The sequence below is a fragment of the Sitophilus oryzae genome, unplaced genomic scaffold, assembly GCF_002938485.1.
Source record: "Sitophilus oryzae breed Bouriz unplaced genomic scaffold, Soryzae_2.0 scaffold_1576_pilon_pilon, whole genome shotgun sequence".
Lineage (NCBI taxonomy): Eukaryota > Metazoa > Arthropoda > Insecta > Coleoptera > Curculionidae > Sitophilus > Sitophilus oryzae.
This window is the reverse complement of record NW_022146254.1, coordinates 3,220,267-3,238,376: the sequence shown is the minus strand read 5'-3', so window position 1 is coordinate 3,238,376 and position 18,110 is coordinate 3,220,267. Positions and strand designations below refer to the sequence as shown.

General features: G+C 31.2%; 1 protein-coding gene across 1 annotated transcript in view; it reads right to left on the bottom strand.

Annotated features, from left to right (window-relative positions):
- The window catches only part of LOC115879415, a 67,312-nt gene extending 50,213 nt beyond the window's left edge, over positions 1-17,099 (bottom strand). Inside the window, exons 1-2 of the mRNA XM_030896242.1 lie at positions 16,593-17,099; positions 10,117-10,416 (exon numbers count right to left, since the gene is read on the bottom strand). Of these exons, the coding sequence (XP_030752102.1) occupies positions 10,117-10,416; positions 16,593-16,850 (558 nt within the window). The 5' untranslated portion in view covers positions 16,851-17,099. The remainder of the gene's footprint in view (positions 1-10,116; positions 10,417-16,592) is intronic.
- Between the last annotated feature and the right edge of the window lie 1,011 nt (positions 17,100-18,110).

Genomic DNA, 18,110 nt, shown 5'->3' with positions numbered 1-18,110 from the left:
TTAAAAATGAGTTAGCTCGCCTTGAAGGAGTAAATGTTTCAAGAAAGACCATAGCAGGAAGACTCCATGACAGAGGATTACATTTAAGGAGGCCTCTACGTGTTCCGAAGCTTAATTTACAGCACAAAATTAAGCGACTACAATGGGCTGAGGAGATGAGAGCAAATGGACCTAATCGGAATTTCGTCATGTTTAGTGATGAAACAAGAATAGGCCGCGAATTTTGGTCTGGAGAGCATCTGGAAGACGAGGACGCTTGGATTCGCAGCTCAACCCCGTGTCCTGTTTCAAGGGGGAAGCATTATGGTATGGGCAGGTATAATGCACGGAGCTCGAACTCCTCTTGTTTTTATTGATGGCACAATGACAGGTGCCTCATAACTTAGAGACGTTTTAGAGCCTACTGTGCGCCCATTTCGAGGGGCAGTGGGGGATGAATTTGTTTACATGGACGATAATGCTCCTCCCCATCGCACTTCAGCGGTTCGCGAATTTTGTAAGGAAGAGGGTATAAGGGGGAAAACTGTGGTGGCCACCGATGTATCCAGATATGAATGTGATCGAGCATGCTTGGAACATGCTAAAACGCCATATTGCCCCAAAAGGAATGATCCCCCCGTACCTTAAATGAATTGAAAATTGCTGCGCGCGAAACATGGGAAGCCATTCCTCAACATCTTCTGGACAACTTAATTGAAAGCATGCCACGTCGTCTCACAACTTGCAGTGCGGCTCGAGGAGGCAATACCGACTATTAGTTGTGAGAAATAATTAAAATTGGTTTCAATATTTTCTGTTTAAAATGAAATTTGTTTTTGTTGATTTTCACTCATTATGAAATAAAATTATAATAACAGCCTAGTTGCACTTAGATTTATAATTTTATATTAGTTAGTCGTGTAGTAAGCCAATATGTCCAAAAATATAAAAAGAATCATATTAGGTCCAAAATAAAATAAAAATATCGTTATATGCAATAATTTTGGTCATGTGTATATATATAATATAATAATTATTTTTTTGTCATACGCTCCCAAAAACAGCTATTTTACGGACTCATTTCAGTCCGTAAAATGTTTCTTTTTCGGCCTAGGCCGTAAAGGTCGTCATGGCAACCTTTATGGACTAAAATGTCTAAATTGTTGATGAATTTGTGTGATTTTGTGACAAATTTCGAATGACATGTCAAAATGCGATGAAATAAACAAACTCGTTACTAAGATATGAATTTATAAGCCAACTTTTTCAAACATTATAATTTCAAATATGGAAAATTTGCAAATATGCGTTCTAAAAAACTGTAAAAAGCGTATGACAAAAAATAGTGTATGTAACACGTACCTAAATTATGTTTTTTAGGACTCATCTACTATTTCGGACTCGGCTAACGCCTCGTCCGCAAACAGTAATGATTCGTCCTAAAAAACATCATTTTAGGTACTAGTTACATAAATAGCTATATCCTTAAATATAAAAAAGTCGTAAGTCCAGAAAAGGTTCCATTTTACAATAATAAGTGTGAAATCAATGCTCTGAATGTAATAGTAATTTCATTGCTAATTATAATTTAGTAATAGGAGTTGCAAATTCTGCTCGAAGTTGTTTCTGTGTGATTGATTTCACAAAATATTACAAAACATTTTTAAGAAATTGTTTAATCTATAACATTAGACTTTATAACTCTTTTATGTGGCCCTCTTGACTTACATGATTTTATAGCTTATTGTCTTTAAAACGTTTTGCAAGGTTATCTGAAGAAACAGCAACAAAAAGTTCTAAAAAACACCTTAAAAAGTAGATCGTACGTTTACTATATTCCCACGTTATAATTTATGTAATTTTTACAGCACATTTTTATTTTGTTATCGTGACAGATAATTTATGTAGGTGGATCTACTTTCGAATTCGCACTTATTAATCAACATTGAATAATTGTTAATGGTGAAAAAACCTTGATTTTTAAGGTAATTCAAAGTTGAGGCGCCTACAAACAGGATCATGAACTCGCCTACACAAATAATGAATGAAATGAAATAATAATAAATTTAATCGTTATATTAGTAATAAAAAGATTTAAGTTTTTACCTTCTTGAGTGTTTTTGTCTGGGAAACATATATCTGAAAAAGTTGCGACTTAAACTGACTATTGTTTAGATATATTTTTTTCGTGTTATATTTACGGAAAGGTTACCTCACGAATAATAAATTTTAACACTTTATGGAGCAATATGGTATTTGGGTAAAGACATGCTGACAAATTTGTATGGATATTTAATCCTGGAGTTCATTTTCAGAAGAAATCACAATATTCCAAATATTGATCACAATATACTGGAACTCCAGTATACCTATTTTTAAACATAACATAAGAAGAATATTATATTTGAGACATCTATAAAAAATCTAGTACACATCTCGGGATCTCTACTACCATAAATCAACCTAAATAACCAGTCATGATCTACGCATACGAAATCTGGACACTTAAACCGGAGATCAACGCTCAATGGAACAAAATATGCCGTGAATAACAAAAAAAAAGAGTAAAACAATAGAGTGGATACAACAAAAAACCCAGGCAATAGATCCCAACCCAACCCAATCCATGTGTCAATGAGCAGGACACCTGGCCAGAAAAAGGGACATAAAAACAGACCGATAGACGACAGATGGACCACAAAAATTACAGCATGGTACCCACGAGGAATTAAGAGACCTAGAAGAAGACCAAACCTGAGATGAGACCATGATATTAAGAAATTAGCAGGGATAGAGGGCCGCATAGCCAACAGTAGACAACCAATGGGCCCAACTGCAAAGAAAGTATCTAAATATGTGTGGGAGGCTACACCATAGGTAATTGGAAATGGTTGAACAAACAGAAAATAATAATGATGAAACATAACATATCATTACTATTATTCATTATACATAAATCAGTGAATTTATGATTAAATGAGTAACAATGTTACTCACAATTATACAAAATAAAAAAGTTATTTTTGTAAACACCATTGCGTTCAATCGAAATGGAAACCAACTTGCCAGTGCTACTTTACTAGTAAAACTAATTTGCATAACCGCCTAAAATGCTTAAGGATATAGGTATAGTCTGTCCAACGACAATATCCTTGACAGTGATAGATGTGTCTGTCATTTTAATTTCATAGTAGTTTATTTTATTTTACATAGAAATAAGTTGGTACAATGGGAACGCATAGCAGGACATTAATATATTTACAATTTGACTGACAAGTGATTTGGTTTGTTGGAAAAAAAAACTGTATAAAACTGAAAAAATATAATCGAGTTATTTTATTTAAAAAACAGTATGTGTTAATATAAAACAAACAACAACAAAACACCACATACCAAAAAAAATATAAAAAAGAACTATTTCTTACTTTCAAGCTTCAAGAAACTTCCCGCATTTATTATTATATTTATCATAGAAATACAAATTTTTCGTACAAATACAAATTTGTAATACAAACAAACAAACAACGCTTTATTGTACAAAAAGCCAAAATGGCTTCATCGACAAAGCATTTACAAAACAAATAAAACCACAAAAAATATACAAATAATAAAAAAATATCATACAATACAAATCAATTCCAAAAAATTTACGTAATTAAGATTACAAATAAATATTCCACAGGAATAAATTAAACAAAACTGTTTGTTTTGTTTAAACAAAGGGAGTCCTATTGACAATCAACTTAGAGCCTTGCTTAAGCAAATAATAAATTAGCCAGTGCTTATTGCCTTAAAGCCTTGCTTATTGCTTTGGCTTTTGTATAAATAAAACAAACTATTTTATTAATAATAACACTTACCAAATTTTGTACCTTAAAGGTTGATTAATTAACTTTTATTTAATTTTTTTAAACCAGTACCTTTTAACATTATTTTTCTGCGGCACTAAAATCCTTTATTTACCTATCGTGTGATGTCGATATTTTACAGCTACTCCAGTTTCTAGTATATGTTTAGTACGATCCTCGTACCATATACGAGATGCACTTATCTAGGCCGAGATGGTATACAATTTGTATACCATCTTTGTATCAGTATGTTTCTATAATACAAACTTTATTGATGGTAACTTTATTGGTGTATACGACTGCAGAATAAACAGTTTGGTCCAAACTCTATTTCAAAAACTTTGGCAGCATATAAAAATAAATAAAGGGTAAGTAATTAATAAAGGCTGAAGTAACATCAATATTTGGATGAAAATTGGTATCTGGTCCAGACTATATGACTGCCTGGGCAGCGAGTATTAACTATAAACTGTGCTCTGTGCCTATATAGTTAATTTTCCTTCGATTTTTCCTCCACTTGACTTCAAAAGAGACAAATCACACGTAATAACACGAATCAAAATGCATCATCTTCCAAAACGCAGGGTATTTGACATAAGTTGACACAAAATTATAACCTATAATTTGACAAGACTTTGACAAGCCTCAAAAATCTAAAGGCGAGTTCATACGCATTGGCGTCCGTTTGTCGTTCATCGTTCCTTCAAACCAATAAAATTGAAATATGATCTGTCATTTTTGAAATAAACCAATAAAACTGGTTAACATCTTTTCACGAATTCTTGAGAAATATCATAACTGAAGTACATCTTTTGGTAAAGCCGGTCCCAGACGCTAACAACATTTGGCGAATGTGCGAACATTCGAATTATGTACTGTAGGCCACCTTCCCTAGTACTTCGGCCACCTTCCCACACGCTACGTTATTTGTAAAAATGCGTCCAATGACAAATATTTCCCGTAGTAGAATTGTGAAGTGTGGTTTATTGATACAAATGAGTGGTTTCTTAAGTTCGAATTGATAAAAGAGTAAATTATCCTCACATCCAAAATCTAGTAGCATTTTTTATTGCATATGGATTATTTATAATTATAAGCAAAGGGCCTACGTCAAAACACCTGTTTGCAGTCGATCACAAAAGTTAAGCGACGTTGGGCAATGTGGCTATTTGAGTGGGTGAACGCCTGAAAAACTCCCTGGTGATGTAAAAGAAGTTGTCTCAAGAGCCTATTGAGACGCTTTGCTCAATCACGCCGGGTAGAGGCAGGATGAGATCGAATATCTAATTCGGTCCCAGTTTTTAGTAGACATTGGCTAGTCAGTACGCCATTATATTGCTGAAGACCACGATTTTAAATACGTATTATCAGAATAGGCCAAGTCTAGATTAGCCCTGTCAGCAAAAAAGAAACTTTAACTTAAAATACTTGATTTTACTTACGATATTATATTGGAAGATATTTTTAGTGTAACTAAATCAAAGATTTTAGAGAATAAAAAAAAATTCGACTAAACTAAAATAAATAATTGCCAGGATTTATTTCGATTATTTTTTTCAATTAAGTGATCAAGCATTGGAGTTATGAGCATTACTGCATAATCTAAATAGAATATAATTCATATAATATCAACGCAAAAGACATTAAATAAATAAAAAATATATCTTAAAATGGCAAATGTTAAGAGAGACTATAATAATTCATACAATTCACTGAGGATATTGCTATTTTTACATATACAGACCATAAATAGTATTCAAGTTTTCTTCTACACGCTATTTAGTGCAACATTGAAATTTATTGCTGGTGTAGATACATACGTAATATGGACATTACGAATATTACAAGCTAGAATAACCTTTAGTTATGGTTGCAAAAACTAGTACAATATATCATATTTATAAATTATATATGTAAGTTATAGAAAGAAAACGGCCAGTTCCAATTAATGTAATCGCAAGATTTTATCAAAAATTTAGTATTTTATAAAATACTAGTTGAAGTCTGGCGCATCCGCCACGACATCAGGAAAAAAATAGTTTTTATTTTATTTTTTTAATTAAATGAAAAACAAAAAATCTGGCGACGACAGTTTTTAGAAGAGCCAATTAGCTATCTTTTAGTAAAAAAAACAACTTTCTGGAACAAGTCGTTACTTCACTAGAAACGACAGAGATAAATATTAGCATTTTATAATATGTAGATTATTATACTTAAATTCTCATAGTTTAGAGTTAAGAAATACATTTAATATCTATAATACCGACACGAAAAACACACGTCTAAATTTTTCATGCATTTTAGAGTTCAGTATATTTTGTTCTAGTGTTCAATTTGTAGCTAACTTATATGACTTTTTGGTCTATACAGGGTGAGTTTCCTACGATGTTCTCTATGGATATGTCGGAAACTAACGGAGATAGAGAGTAGGTTAAATGCGGAAAGAATTGCAGTTTTGTGGGGTCATAAATATGCGCCTTTCAGATTATTGAAAAAGTTCATGGCTTACTAGATATTTCGAAAAAAACAAATTTTGGCTATTTTAAAAATTGTCCCTAATTCCATTATAATCTATTTTAGACAAAAAGTTTTTAGATAAAAGTGATAGATAATCACATCCCTAATGAGTTTGTATTCTCCGATTTTTTCTAAAGCCTGTCATTTTTGACATATGACACAAACATATGTTTTTTAAATGGAAACCATAGTTGGCCATGACTTCATGAAAAGCGCCATTTTTTAAGCTTTTCAGCGATATAAAGTTTAATATGTTTTTTTTTTCGAAAAATTAATGTGTTATAGCCAATTCCTATCTTTCTTGACTAATTTCACTTAGTAGGCATGGTATTCTTATTCTGTTATGATTCATAACTAAAAAGACAGAATATATTACTAAATGGCTCTTTACAATTTACATTACACAAAGTGAAATTAAAAGAAAAAATAATATCACTACATACACTTTAAGTTATTTTAGAAAATGTTCAAAAAATCCATCATTGTTTTGAGTACATAAATGCATCTTTTTAAAATTGAATTACTAGCTAGTCTCACGGAACGACTGGACCGGTCATAGACTTAAAATAAAATATAGACTGAGCATTGAGCATCTCATTCATAAATAGCTGGAACATGCGGTCAGACAATGTCTTGTTATTGTTGTGTTATTGTTTTAGGTTATAACGAGTGCGACACGAGCGATAGATAGGTTGTCTCTGTCGTAACGGTCGTTCCCTGACGACTCAGCCGAGAAACACAACAGTGTCTTTCATTTCTCAAGTACACCTGAACTCTCCGTATCATAGCCGGGTAATTTTTTTATTTTGAAGCTATAATTAAATTAAAAATATATCGTATTTAAACTTTTTTATATTTTATTAAGATTTAAGACAGGTTTTTTGAATAAAAGTTTAGAAAAAAACGTCTTAAGAGTCCAAAAAGGATAAAAATAATAAAATACAGGTTATAGAAGAAATTTTATAATCGAAATTACGTAATTTTCGAAATTAATAATAAATTATAATTTTAGTCAAACATTTACAACCCCTAATATTAATCAAAACGGGATCTATTCCACAGATATACTAGAATCGGCGACAGGTATATTTCTACTTTATTCGATAGAAAATGACACTCTGAATAGAATGACATATCATATGTCAACTTTTGACATTTTCGCATGTGGTTTAATTGTAATTGTAACACGGGGTTCATAACGACAATTTGACTCGAAATACCAAAAGTGTGGTATCAATATATTCATAAAAAATGTTTTTTTCCAAATATGCTAATGAGTCACCCTTGTTCCATTTGAAAAAATTGACATATGTATGATTAAAAATACGATTTGTACATCTTTTAACCGGCCTAGACAAGACACGAAACCCATTAGACGATCAAAACTATTTTTCCAAGGCTCCTTGATTAAAATTAGTGTTTTTAATAACATCATCGCACCCTGGATTGAAATTTAAAATACGATTTGTTTTTAAGCGACAAAGTTGACATATGATATGTCATTCTATTCAGAGTGTTATTTTTTATCGATACTTACTTACTCGATGGTGCCTTTAAAAATCAAAAGATGTAATCATTTCGGTGAAACAGCAAGAGACCAAAAACAATTGAATACGTCAATAAATTCTAATTTATGTCATATACCTACTAACATACAAATCTGTTTTTTTTTATCTGAAAAAATAAAAAAGTTATAGGGGTGAGCCACTTTTGAGACGACCCGGTATATTAAAAAATATTGTTTCATAATGTAATATCATTTTAAAATTCTTGTATGTTATTTTAGATTCTGAAGACAATTTTAGAATAAACCGGAATATATTTTTAATAAAAACATTATTAATTATTAACAGGGTTATAATTATGATTTTGTTACAATGTAAGTAAGTAAATAATGTAATGTAAGAGAAAAAATTCAGATTTTACATTTTACTAAAATATTATCTAAATAAGCGCCTTTCTACAACAACGCCACTGACTCCTAATGAGTAAATTGAGAGTTGCCTACCGGTCAGGTATTTAAATCAAATTTCTTGCAAATTTGGCACTGGTGAACCATATTTTATAGTTCTTGAACAGAAAAAGTCAATAAAATAAACACTTAAGGACTACAAGCTAAGAAAATGCGTTAATACAGCCGGGGACATAGCGGCAACAAAGCTTTACCGCACACGTGCGACGCGTACTACAAGGTAATAAATGAATGAATAGGCTCCCTCGCCTCTAATCGGTGTTGTCATATTGTAAAGAACTTATCCTTTTTAAACAGTATCCGACTTATAATTTAGTAGTATAAGGACTATTTAATACATCTATGGAATATTAATACCTACTTTATTAAACTGTAGTATTAATATCTCAATATATGTGTATAACAAGAAAAAAAATATTGATAATATTAAAGACGTGACAACATAAGCTGGCTGAGGAAGGCTCGGTCGACTGTACCCAGAAGTAAACATGTGTACAAAAAAGATTGTTCGACCGCGTTGAGATGTAAATAGTGTAGTCTATATTTTATTTTAAGTCTATGGGACCGGTCGACTTAATTAAACTTCTCCCGTACCGCCTCTTCGAGTGCCTCTCTTAAGTCAAGTTCTTTTATAAACCTTGTTGTTAGTTAGCATAGTTATACCGCAAAAAAATCTAAAATGGATAGGTCATGTGATCGAGGAGGCCCATGCAATGGATCCACCTCTTCCTATCCACCTGAGTTTGCATAATTATGATATAAATAATTTTTAACATTTCTTGCATTATGTGGTGGGGGGAGGGGGTGTCATAATGAATTTCACGTTGGAACCACTCTATTGATGCGCGAGTATCTAAATTTAACTTTTCTAACATGTCTTGAAAACCGTTCTCTAAAAAACGTAAGTAACGTTCACTGGTTAACGTATCCTCGAAAATGTATGGCCAAGAAAAGTTGTACCAATACTCCTACACGCTTTTCTTCATTTGAGAAATTCATATTTACAATTTTAGTTAATTTTAATTCACAAAGTTGGGATGTGACAGTTTCACATTTCTGAGAGCAACGACGATTGAACTTGTTTCCATGGCTAACTAAAAAATGATAACATAAATGATAAGAATTGGCTATAACTCGAATAGCCGAATAGTAATTTTTCGAAAAAAAAAACATATTATAGCTTAAATCGCTGAACAGTTTAAAAAATGGCGCTTTTCATGGAGTCATGGCCAACTATGGTTTCCATTTAAAAAAAACATATATTTGTGTCAAATGTCAAAAATGACAGGCTTTAGAAAAAAATGGAGGACACAAACTAATCAGGGATGTATTTATCTACAACTTTTATCTGAAAACTTTTTGTCTAAAATAGATTATAATGGAATTAGGGACAATTTTTAAAATAGCCGAAATTTGTTTTTTTCGGAATATCTAGTAAGCCATGAACTTTTTCCAAAATCTGAAAGGCGCATATTTATGACCCCACAAAACAGCAATTCTTTCCCCATTTAATCGACTCTCTATCTCCAGTACTTTCCGAGATACCCATAGAGAACATCGTAAAAATCAAAAAATCGTCAGATTTAAATGAATTTTGGTATGTCGATAGACTGTACCAAGGCCAACTTGACCGTGCAACCATTATTTGCCAAAATATTCTAAAAAGTATGGATACAAAACATTTAATTGTTTTGTAAAAATGTAATAATTTTATCCATCAATAATCATATCAGCAAACCAATAATATACGTATTACTTCTTATTTTATGGATTAGTATATGGTTATCTACGGTTACTTACCGTGTTTTGCATGTCCCACATGCCCGACAAACGACTTGGATGGAAGGTAACATTGGTGGAGGCACCCAGAAAGCCTGTTTGAAGTATGAAAAGATCGGCATGTTTGCTCAAAGCTTTGAAGTCGAAGTATTTAGCGACCAAATCAGCTTTCGAGGGTATCGATAGTGCGATGCTCAAATCGGAGCCAATTCTCGTTTTGACAGTGGAAATGAAGTCCGATATGTCATTCTTCGAGTCGAGTTTCTTCAAGTCGATCTCCAATCCATCAACTTTGGTGTCTTTCAACAAATTTATCAGCCCCTGTAAAAAAAAAGTTTAGTGAGTGAAAATAAATAAAAAATAAACTGTTTTATTTTCATTTGTAAATTATGAATATATCACGCAAGAAATATATTAATATTTCCAGATAATTTATATGAAGACATTTACGTTTTCATTAATTAAAATATTACATTAAGCTGTCAAAAAGGATTAAATGTGATTTAAACTAATTAAAAAATAAAAGTGACCCGAGTAGTTGACATTGTAATTACAAGCTGCTTTGTTAATTTGGAAATATTCTCATAATATGTGTCAACAAATCAATATTCTCATATATAGAACTGATTATATCTATTTAAAAGAAAAGGTTTTTGATTTGCTAGTAACAATTCTTTAAATAGTAGTTATTAGGGTGCGCCAAAAAAAATAATATTTTTTTTATTTTAGTTACCGTGAAATTAAGACCAAGAAACAACCTGACTCATCTCCATCAAAGGGCAAGAGAGGGAGCGAGAATCTCTCACCTCTTCTCCGGCAGGGAGAGAAAAAAGCCAGGATGGAAAGCCGTCCAACACCGGGAGGCAAGCAGGGACGTATCACCAGCTTTGCCGCTATTGCTGGACAAGTGAAAATGGCGGTGCTGCCAAAAGATTTCCCAAAAGTTGCTCTGACCACCGGCCAGCAAACGTTTCTAGAAGAGGCTATATTGGACGAAGTAGTGGCGATCGGATCGCAACACAACGATCTACAAAATGTGGATCAGCTGCGTTTTACGGGGATACACTTTCAGGTGGGCATGATCCTCATAGATTGTGTATCTCAAGAATCGAAGAATTGGTTGATGGAAATCGCACTTAAGCTTAAAAATTGGCAGGGGCCGGAACTGGTTGCAGTGAAGGGAGAAAACATCCCTAAAGGGGCGGCCATCACGGTCTTTCTGCCGAGGAACAAGAGGAAAACACCACCTATCTGCTGAGCCTTATCCAGGGTCAGAACTTCAATGTAAGGACATCGATTTGGCGAGTCATCAACTCGAGGGAGGAGGGTCATGGTCAGGACTTCACAATAAGAATTGACCTCAAATCCAAGGAGGCAATAGAGAAAGAGGGACACAATATTCTATTATAGATACGGGACAACACCGGTATCAGGTCTAAGGAGAGACCAAGTTAAAGAGGTGAGAAAATGGAGACAGATCCTCCAGCGTCCACCTCACGGGTTCCTCAGCCGGAGGCAAGCTTCTCGACTGTGAAGAGCGGCACGGAGGGCCAAACTCCAACCGTGGAAGGGTGTGTACCCTCGGAGGAAGAACTGTTGTCAGAGGAGAATGGGAAATACCCTGTCCCCTCTACAACAGGGGTATGATGGGTTATAGACTGTATGATGACTCAAGGAAGGGGGGCACAATAGATCTTTAAGGTCGCAGTAATTAACCCCCCCTCTTACTCATTCTACATTCTACAGTGAAAATATCGTTGACAATGTTAAAAAAAATTCTTGTAAAAAGAAAAATGTAGGAATTTAAAATAATTACAATATAGAAATTTAAAATGATTTCAATAATAATGTATGAAAAAATTATTTTATAATTTTCTTTTATTTTTAATACAAAACTTAAATTGTTTCTAAGAGAAAATAAAGAAAAAAAAATATAATGCAAAATGAAAAAAATTAATATAGCGAAAAAATACAGTTAGAAACAATGCATCAAAATGCATAATATTATTAATTTTTGAATGAGAATTTAAATCAAAAAATTAATAATTGTTTGTAATAATACATTGATCTACTTTGTCTAGAAAAAAAATGTTATTTTCAAACTCATTTTTTAAACTCTTTCATGTTCTGGGAGTAACAAGATCTTATTGTTCTTTGAAATGTTAATGATGATAAATTGTACAATATCAATACACGCAGGTGGAAAAAACATGACCTAGTATTTATTCATCGATACAAATATCTTTTAAGCTATAACACATAGCAAACATAGATACTTATGAGAAGTATTGTCATTGTTTTGAAAGTAATTACAGCTATTTTGGCAATAGATTTTATAAAATGCAAATTTCACTTTAGCAGCAAAAATAACAGGTGAATAAGGAAATAAAAAATTAAATATCCGACTTGTGATCGTGAACTTCGTGAAACTTCGGCAACATATTCTGCAGCTAAAAATAAGCAAAAATTTTCGTATAAAATTATGTCCTAAAATGCTTCGTTTTGGAGATAGAGGCTGTAGAAGTGTCATTTTTATTTCGTTTTTGTTTCTAAATAATTAATTATTTCTGAATTAACTAACATCTATATTTAGATGAAAATTCTCTTGGTAAAAATCGCTAGAGTATATCATCATTTTGAAACAAAATTTAAAAATGAGATAGTTATTAGACTAAAATAATAAATTTGAAATTATTTTGTACAAAAGGTTCAACAGTAACTGTTTTATCATAATTTCTTTCTGGAAATGTGTATGATTAATTTATAAAAATAAAAAGTTCCCAAATTTATCATTTCAATCAAATAGCCATGCAGCCAAGGTGTATATTTTTTGTCAATAATGACATATATTGACTATTTCCATTCCAAATATCTTGAGATCGGTTGCTCGTAGCGATTTTTATCAAGAAACGTTTATTACCAAAAAAATTACGTAAAATAAGTTTTATTACTCATTAGTTTTATAGAGATGCGAACAAAAAGTCATTACTCTTACAACTAACAGTTAAACATCATGTAGGCGTCCCCTACATGTAGGAGTCATATTGACAACAAAATCAAATTTCTCATGTCAAGAAACGCTCAGAGACCAAATTACAAACAAATATCTAACTATAATTCGAAAATTATTTAGAAAAAAAAGTCAAATGAAAATTCTACACCCTGTATCTCCGAAGTGAAGCATTTTAGGACATGAATTTTTACAAACTTTTTAATTTATTTTTATCTGCAGAATATGCTGCCAAAGTTTCCCGAATACAACTCTGTCCACCCTGTATATAGTCGAAATACTAAGAATGTCTTGAAAATCACGTGTTTTTATTTAGGAAAAAAATTAATGAATTACTATAAATATAATCATTTGTATAAAACACAAATCAACTACAATACATTAAACACTAACATCATCCACAATAGATGACTAAAATTCAGATGAAGAAACTACGAATTTTTAATAGGCACATTTATATACAAGCATCAATAAATTATTTTTAATCTAGATATCGCATTTTGAAATAAATCACTTTTACTTTTAAGAAGAAACCAGTTATTGGAACAGTATTAAAAAATAAAATTTAGATCAGATAAAATGGAACCTTTATTTAAATTAATTAAAATTCTGTTATCATAAATAAGTATTAAATAATAATGAATCGGTGGCATGCCGGCCTGCAATAAAAATATTAATTAATTTTACCATGATGTTTTCAGTGAGTAATATTTAAAAATAAGTATGTAGTCCCCAAATAACATTAATTCTTTATAATAATAGTTTTGACAAATAAATTTATGCAAATCTTTATTGAATAATAGATATAATTGAACTTCAATCAAAGCAGAACTGCAATTATTAGATTATTTACTGTTAAATGTGAATGATTTTAAATTAATTAAAAATTAAATTAAGGTACATAACTGAATTAAAGTAAATAACTAATACTATTAAACTAAATAACTGAATTAATTAGATAAAAAATATCGATAACAAAATTTAAATTCTAGATAAAGTCACAAATTTTTGTTTAATTAACTTGAATTACAATTTATAATTAAAAAATACATTATATCAAAATTAGCAATAATTAGACCGCATTTATAGAATAGGATATTCGTAATGATTAGAATTACGTATTGAGACACAATCTAGATATGGAATCATATACTATCATACGTATAATTTCTTAAATTAACGACTCCTGCAGCCTTTAAGTTGAAACCTAAAAAAGCAGAGCATTTAAAAAAAATTTCTATTGGATACAGTACCACAACAGTACTGTCAAACGAATCGTCTTCTACATGTTTTTTATTTAAAATTAATCTACATTTTAATTCTATAATAAGTAGGTACTTAAAATTACCTAAAACAAAGTTACTTATATACATAAAGTTAACTATAAAGTTAACTAAAAAGACTAAAAAACTAATTATTAATATATACAAAAGTTGGTAAGATTGCTTTTATGTGAAATAAATATTAGTATTTTAATAAAGCACGCTTTTAGATGTTTCAAAAAAAAAGGTAGACGCTTAAATTACATTGAACAGTTAGAAATACTAAAATCTGTTAAAAACGAAAATAATGTTAACGACCAGCAAGGATTTCTAAACACATTTTTTATTACCCCTTTTGTAAACTCTCTGAACCCACCCCCATAGCAAATATATATATATAGTTACAGTGTAGTTAGACGATTAGTTCTTAAAAAACTCTTGAAAAAGGCCTATATATATATATATATATATATAGTTACAGTGTAGTTAGACGATTAGTTCTTAAAAAACTCTTGAAAAAGGCCTAACAAGCCGAAACATATATGTAGAGTTAAAGTTACTCTTATTAAAAGTTTTTTGAAACATCTAAAAGCGTGCTTTATTAAAATACTAATATTTCAACAATGTTTCACAAGGAACCAACCACAGTTTCAGTACAATTTATGAAATAAATATTCTAGTATAGATTTTTTATACAGTAGTAAATGATAATGTTCAAGATTGATATAGTTAGGGTATAGGTAGGTCAATAGTTCATATAGGTATCAAGAAACTTGCACTTAAAAAGTCTAATCTCTAAAACAAAATTTCAAGAATATTATCTCTCTTGGAAATATCTTTACTTTTGGAGTTATCTTATTTCTATATATACAGGGTGGGTCTTACAACAAATATTTTCAGGGGTGGTAGATATCCATAAAAGAAATATATTCGTTTTAAAATAACTGAATTATGTTGGGAATTAAACAAAATTATTTTTTGCTTAAATTTTCAGAACCTCTGAATTTTTGGAGTTTTCTTTCTTGTAAATTATATTATGTATTATATTATATATTGTATACTATTTATGTTGCTATCTTACGACGATATTATATTTTTTAACAAAAAATTAAAAAAAATTTTTTTTGAAACATACCAAATGTTCAATTTTTTTCTCGAGAAAACCCTTATAGACGTGTTTCTGGGGTCGAAATATACCACACCAAAAAATATTTTTTTAGACTCACCCTGTATAATAAAGAAATATGCATATATTTTATGTAGTATCAACTTATCATTAATTTGTTTCTTCTTTTCTAAAAAACCTAATATTAATTTAAGCAAAAAGAATAAATCACGTACTAGAAAAATATATGAAAAATTAAAATCCTATAAAAATAATATTATATCAAACCGATTTAACATATATATCAAACCGATTTAAAAAACATTAACATCCCCTAATTTTTTAAATACAATATTGCATGGCCAATATTTTTAAGTAGTGTTAGAAACGATTCATTATTATAGATTTTAATTATGATTGGATAACTTATTTTTAGAGAAAAACGACTTTTTTAACATTTTGATTAGATTTAGAATTTGTATTATTCAATTTTGCCCACCTGATTAATTTTATTAAGAGTGATTTATATAATTTATTTATTTAAACTGTCAAAATAAACGGATTTGCGGATCCCACTTGTTTATTTTTTAAACAAACTATTACATTGCCGAATAATTAGCTACATTTTACCACATTACAGACAAACGATTTCTATTATAATATTACTTTTAAAGTTATTGTAGAAATACCAATTATATACTTATTTGTAAACATATAAATACCGTTTGATCGAGAAAAATCGGCGTCAAAGACGGCTGGCAAATGACAATCAATGATAATTTTGGCAAGGCCAATCTCTAGACGTAATTTACTAAAAATTGACATAAAACTTATCTAAAACTAACACTAATTATATACAAATTAGAAAAGGATAGAACGTTTCCTGACACACAAATATACTTCCAAAAAAAATATTTTTTTTTAAGTTTTAAACTATACCATTTCAAAATCATAAAAATAAATTACAACCTTGCTAAGGTCAACTGGCACTAAGCGCCATTAAAAATAAAGAAGAATACTGGCCAAGTAAATAACATCTAGGGCTTGACCCCGTTTTTATACATATCTAGTTTATGCATATACATTTTTGTTAAATTTATAATTCACTTTTTCTGCTTACCTGATTAAATTCATTGACAGTCACGTATATCTTCACCCCTCTAGCCTCTTCTCTAACTTTTTCTATACCCTTAACATCGGCATTGGATGGCAAAATAACGTGAGTACAATAGCACCCATCGATCTGCTCCAAACCACCATAATAACAGATCAATTTAGAGTTCGATCTCTTGCTTGCCGGACAGTCATTTTTCGATGACACCGAACCGATTAGAAATGCACAAATAACGACGACAAGGAACAGTTTCAAAGTCTTCATTGTGACAGAAATGTATGAGATAGTTTGTTAAATAAAACAAGGAGTTTGAAAGAAGTTTTATCTCATGATTAGGGTGAGACAATTGAGACGTCGCGCGAAGCCAACGACTGGACGCGCGCTTTTTCTGGTCACTCTCGATATTATTACGTTACGATGGTGCTCTTCGCTGGGTCACTTTTACTTTCCTTCATTCACTGAATGACTGACTGAGGCTTTTAGATGGTAGTAAAAAAGGTGGTCTTTTGTCGATCGACGTATGATCGGAACTGGATCAAAATCTCAGGTGGACGGACCTTGTAGGTTCGGGTTTTTAGGGAGGTGTGGGATAGTTAGTCGCCCTCCTGTTTCAAGTCACGAAGGATTCGAGAGTGTGTGCTTGTCTTGATCCGATTTGGACATGTTTGTTTTCGTAATTTGAAACGGATATCGAAGTGAAAGGTTTTGAGAAGTTTTTCTTAAGTTTAGTAGGAGGGGGTATGAATGTTAGAAACAAATTATAAACGTATACCTCATAGAGTAGGGCAAACATCATAAAGGCAAACCTTTTTGAAGAATTATTGTAAAATGGATTCAATTGTTATACAGTCTTAAATAAAATAAGTCTTATCAAAATCAAATCGGTCACTCCAGTAGTTCGGCGTCTCTTATCAACCGGATAATTTGATATTTTTACCTCTATGTACCAAAAGTGGTTCTACCCTATAACTTTTTAGTATGTTACTATATAACATAAATTAGGATTGATTGAGACGTATTCAATTCTTTTCGGCCACTTCCTATTTCACAGAAAACGACTGCAACTTTTGATTTTTAAATGGAACCCTCGGCATTTTTTTAATTTATTCATTTTTTCATTTTTGAATCCGTTTGCTTAATCCGCAAGCACATATTCTCTATTCCATAAAGGCCTTCTCACAAAATGCGGAGCACGATATTTATCTGCCAACCCCGAGCTCAGAACTAGTTAAGGGCTCAATACTGTACAATGCCAAGAAAATGTACAATCATTTGCCTTCGAATATCAAGTCACTTTTATTCTTTCCCGCATTTCGCAAAGCTCTGAAATCATACTTACTGGAGAAAGCCCCACATGCGATAAACGACTTTTTTGTTGATGTTTAATCATGAACAATTTTGAATTTTAAAATTTTGATCATCTCACACACTGGTTAAAGGTCTAGTATTTAATATTTAATATTTTATAACTCATGATTTTATGATATATAACGTGATTTTATCCATTTACAGTTTTCCTTTTGT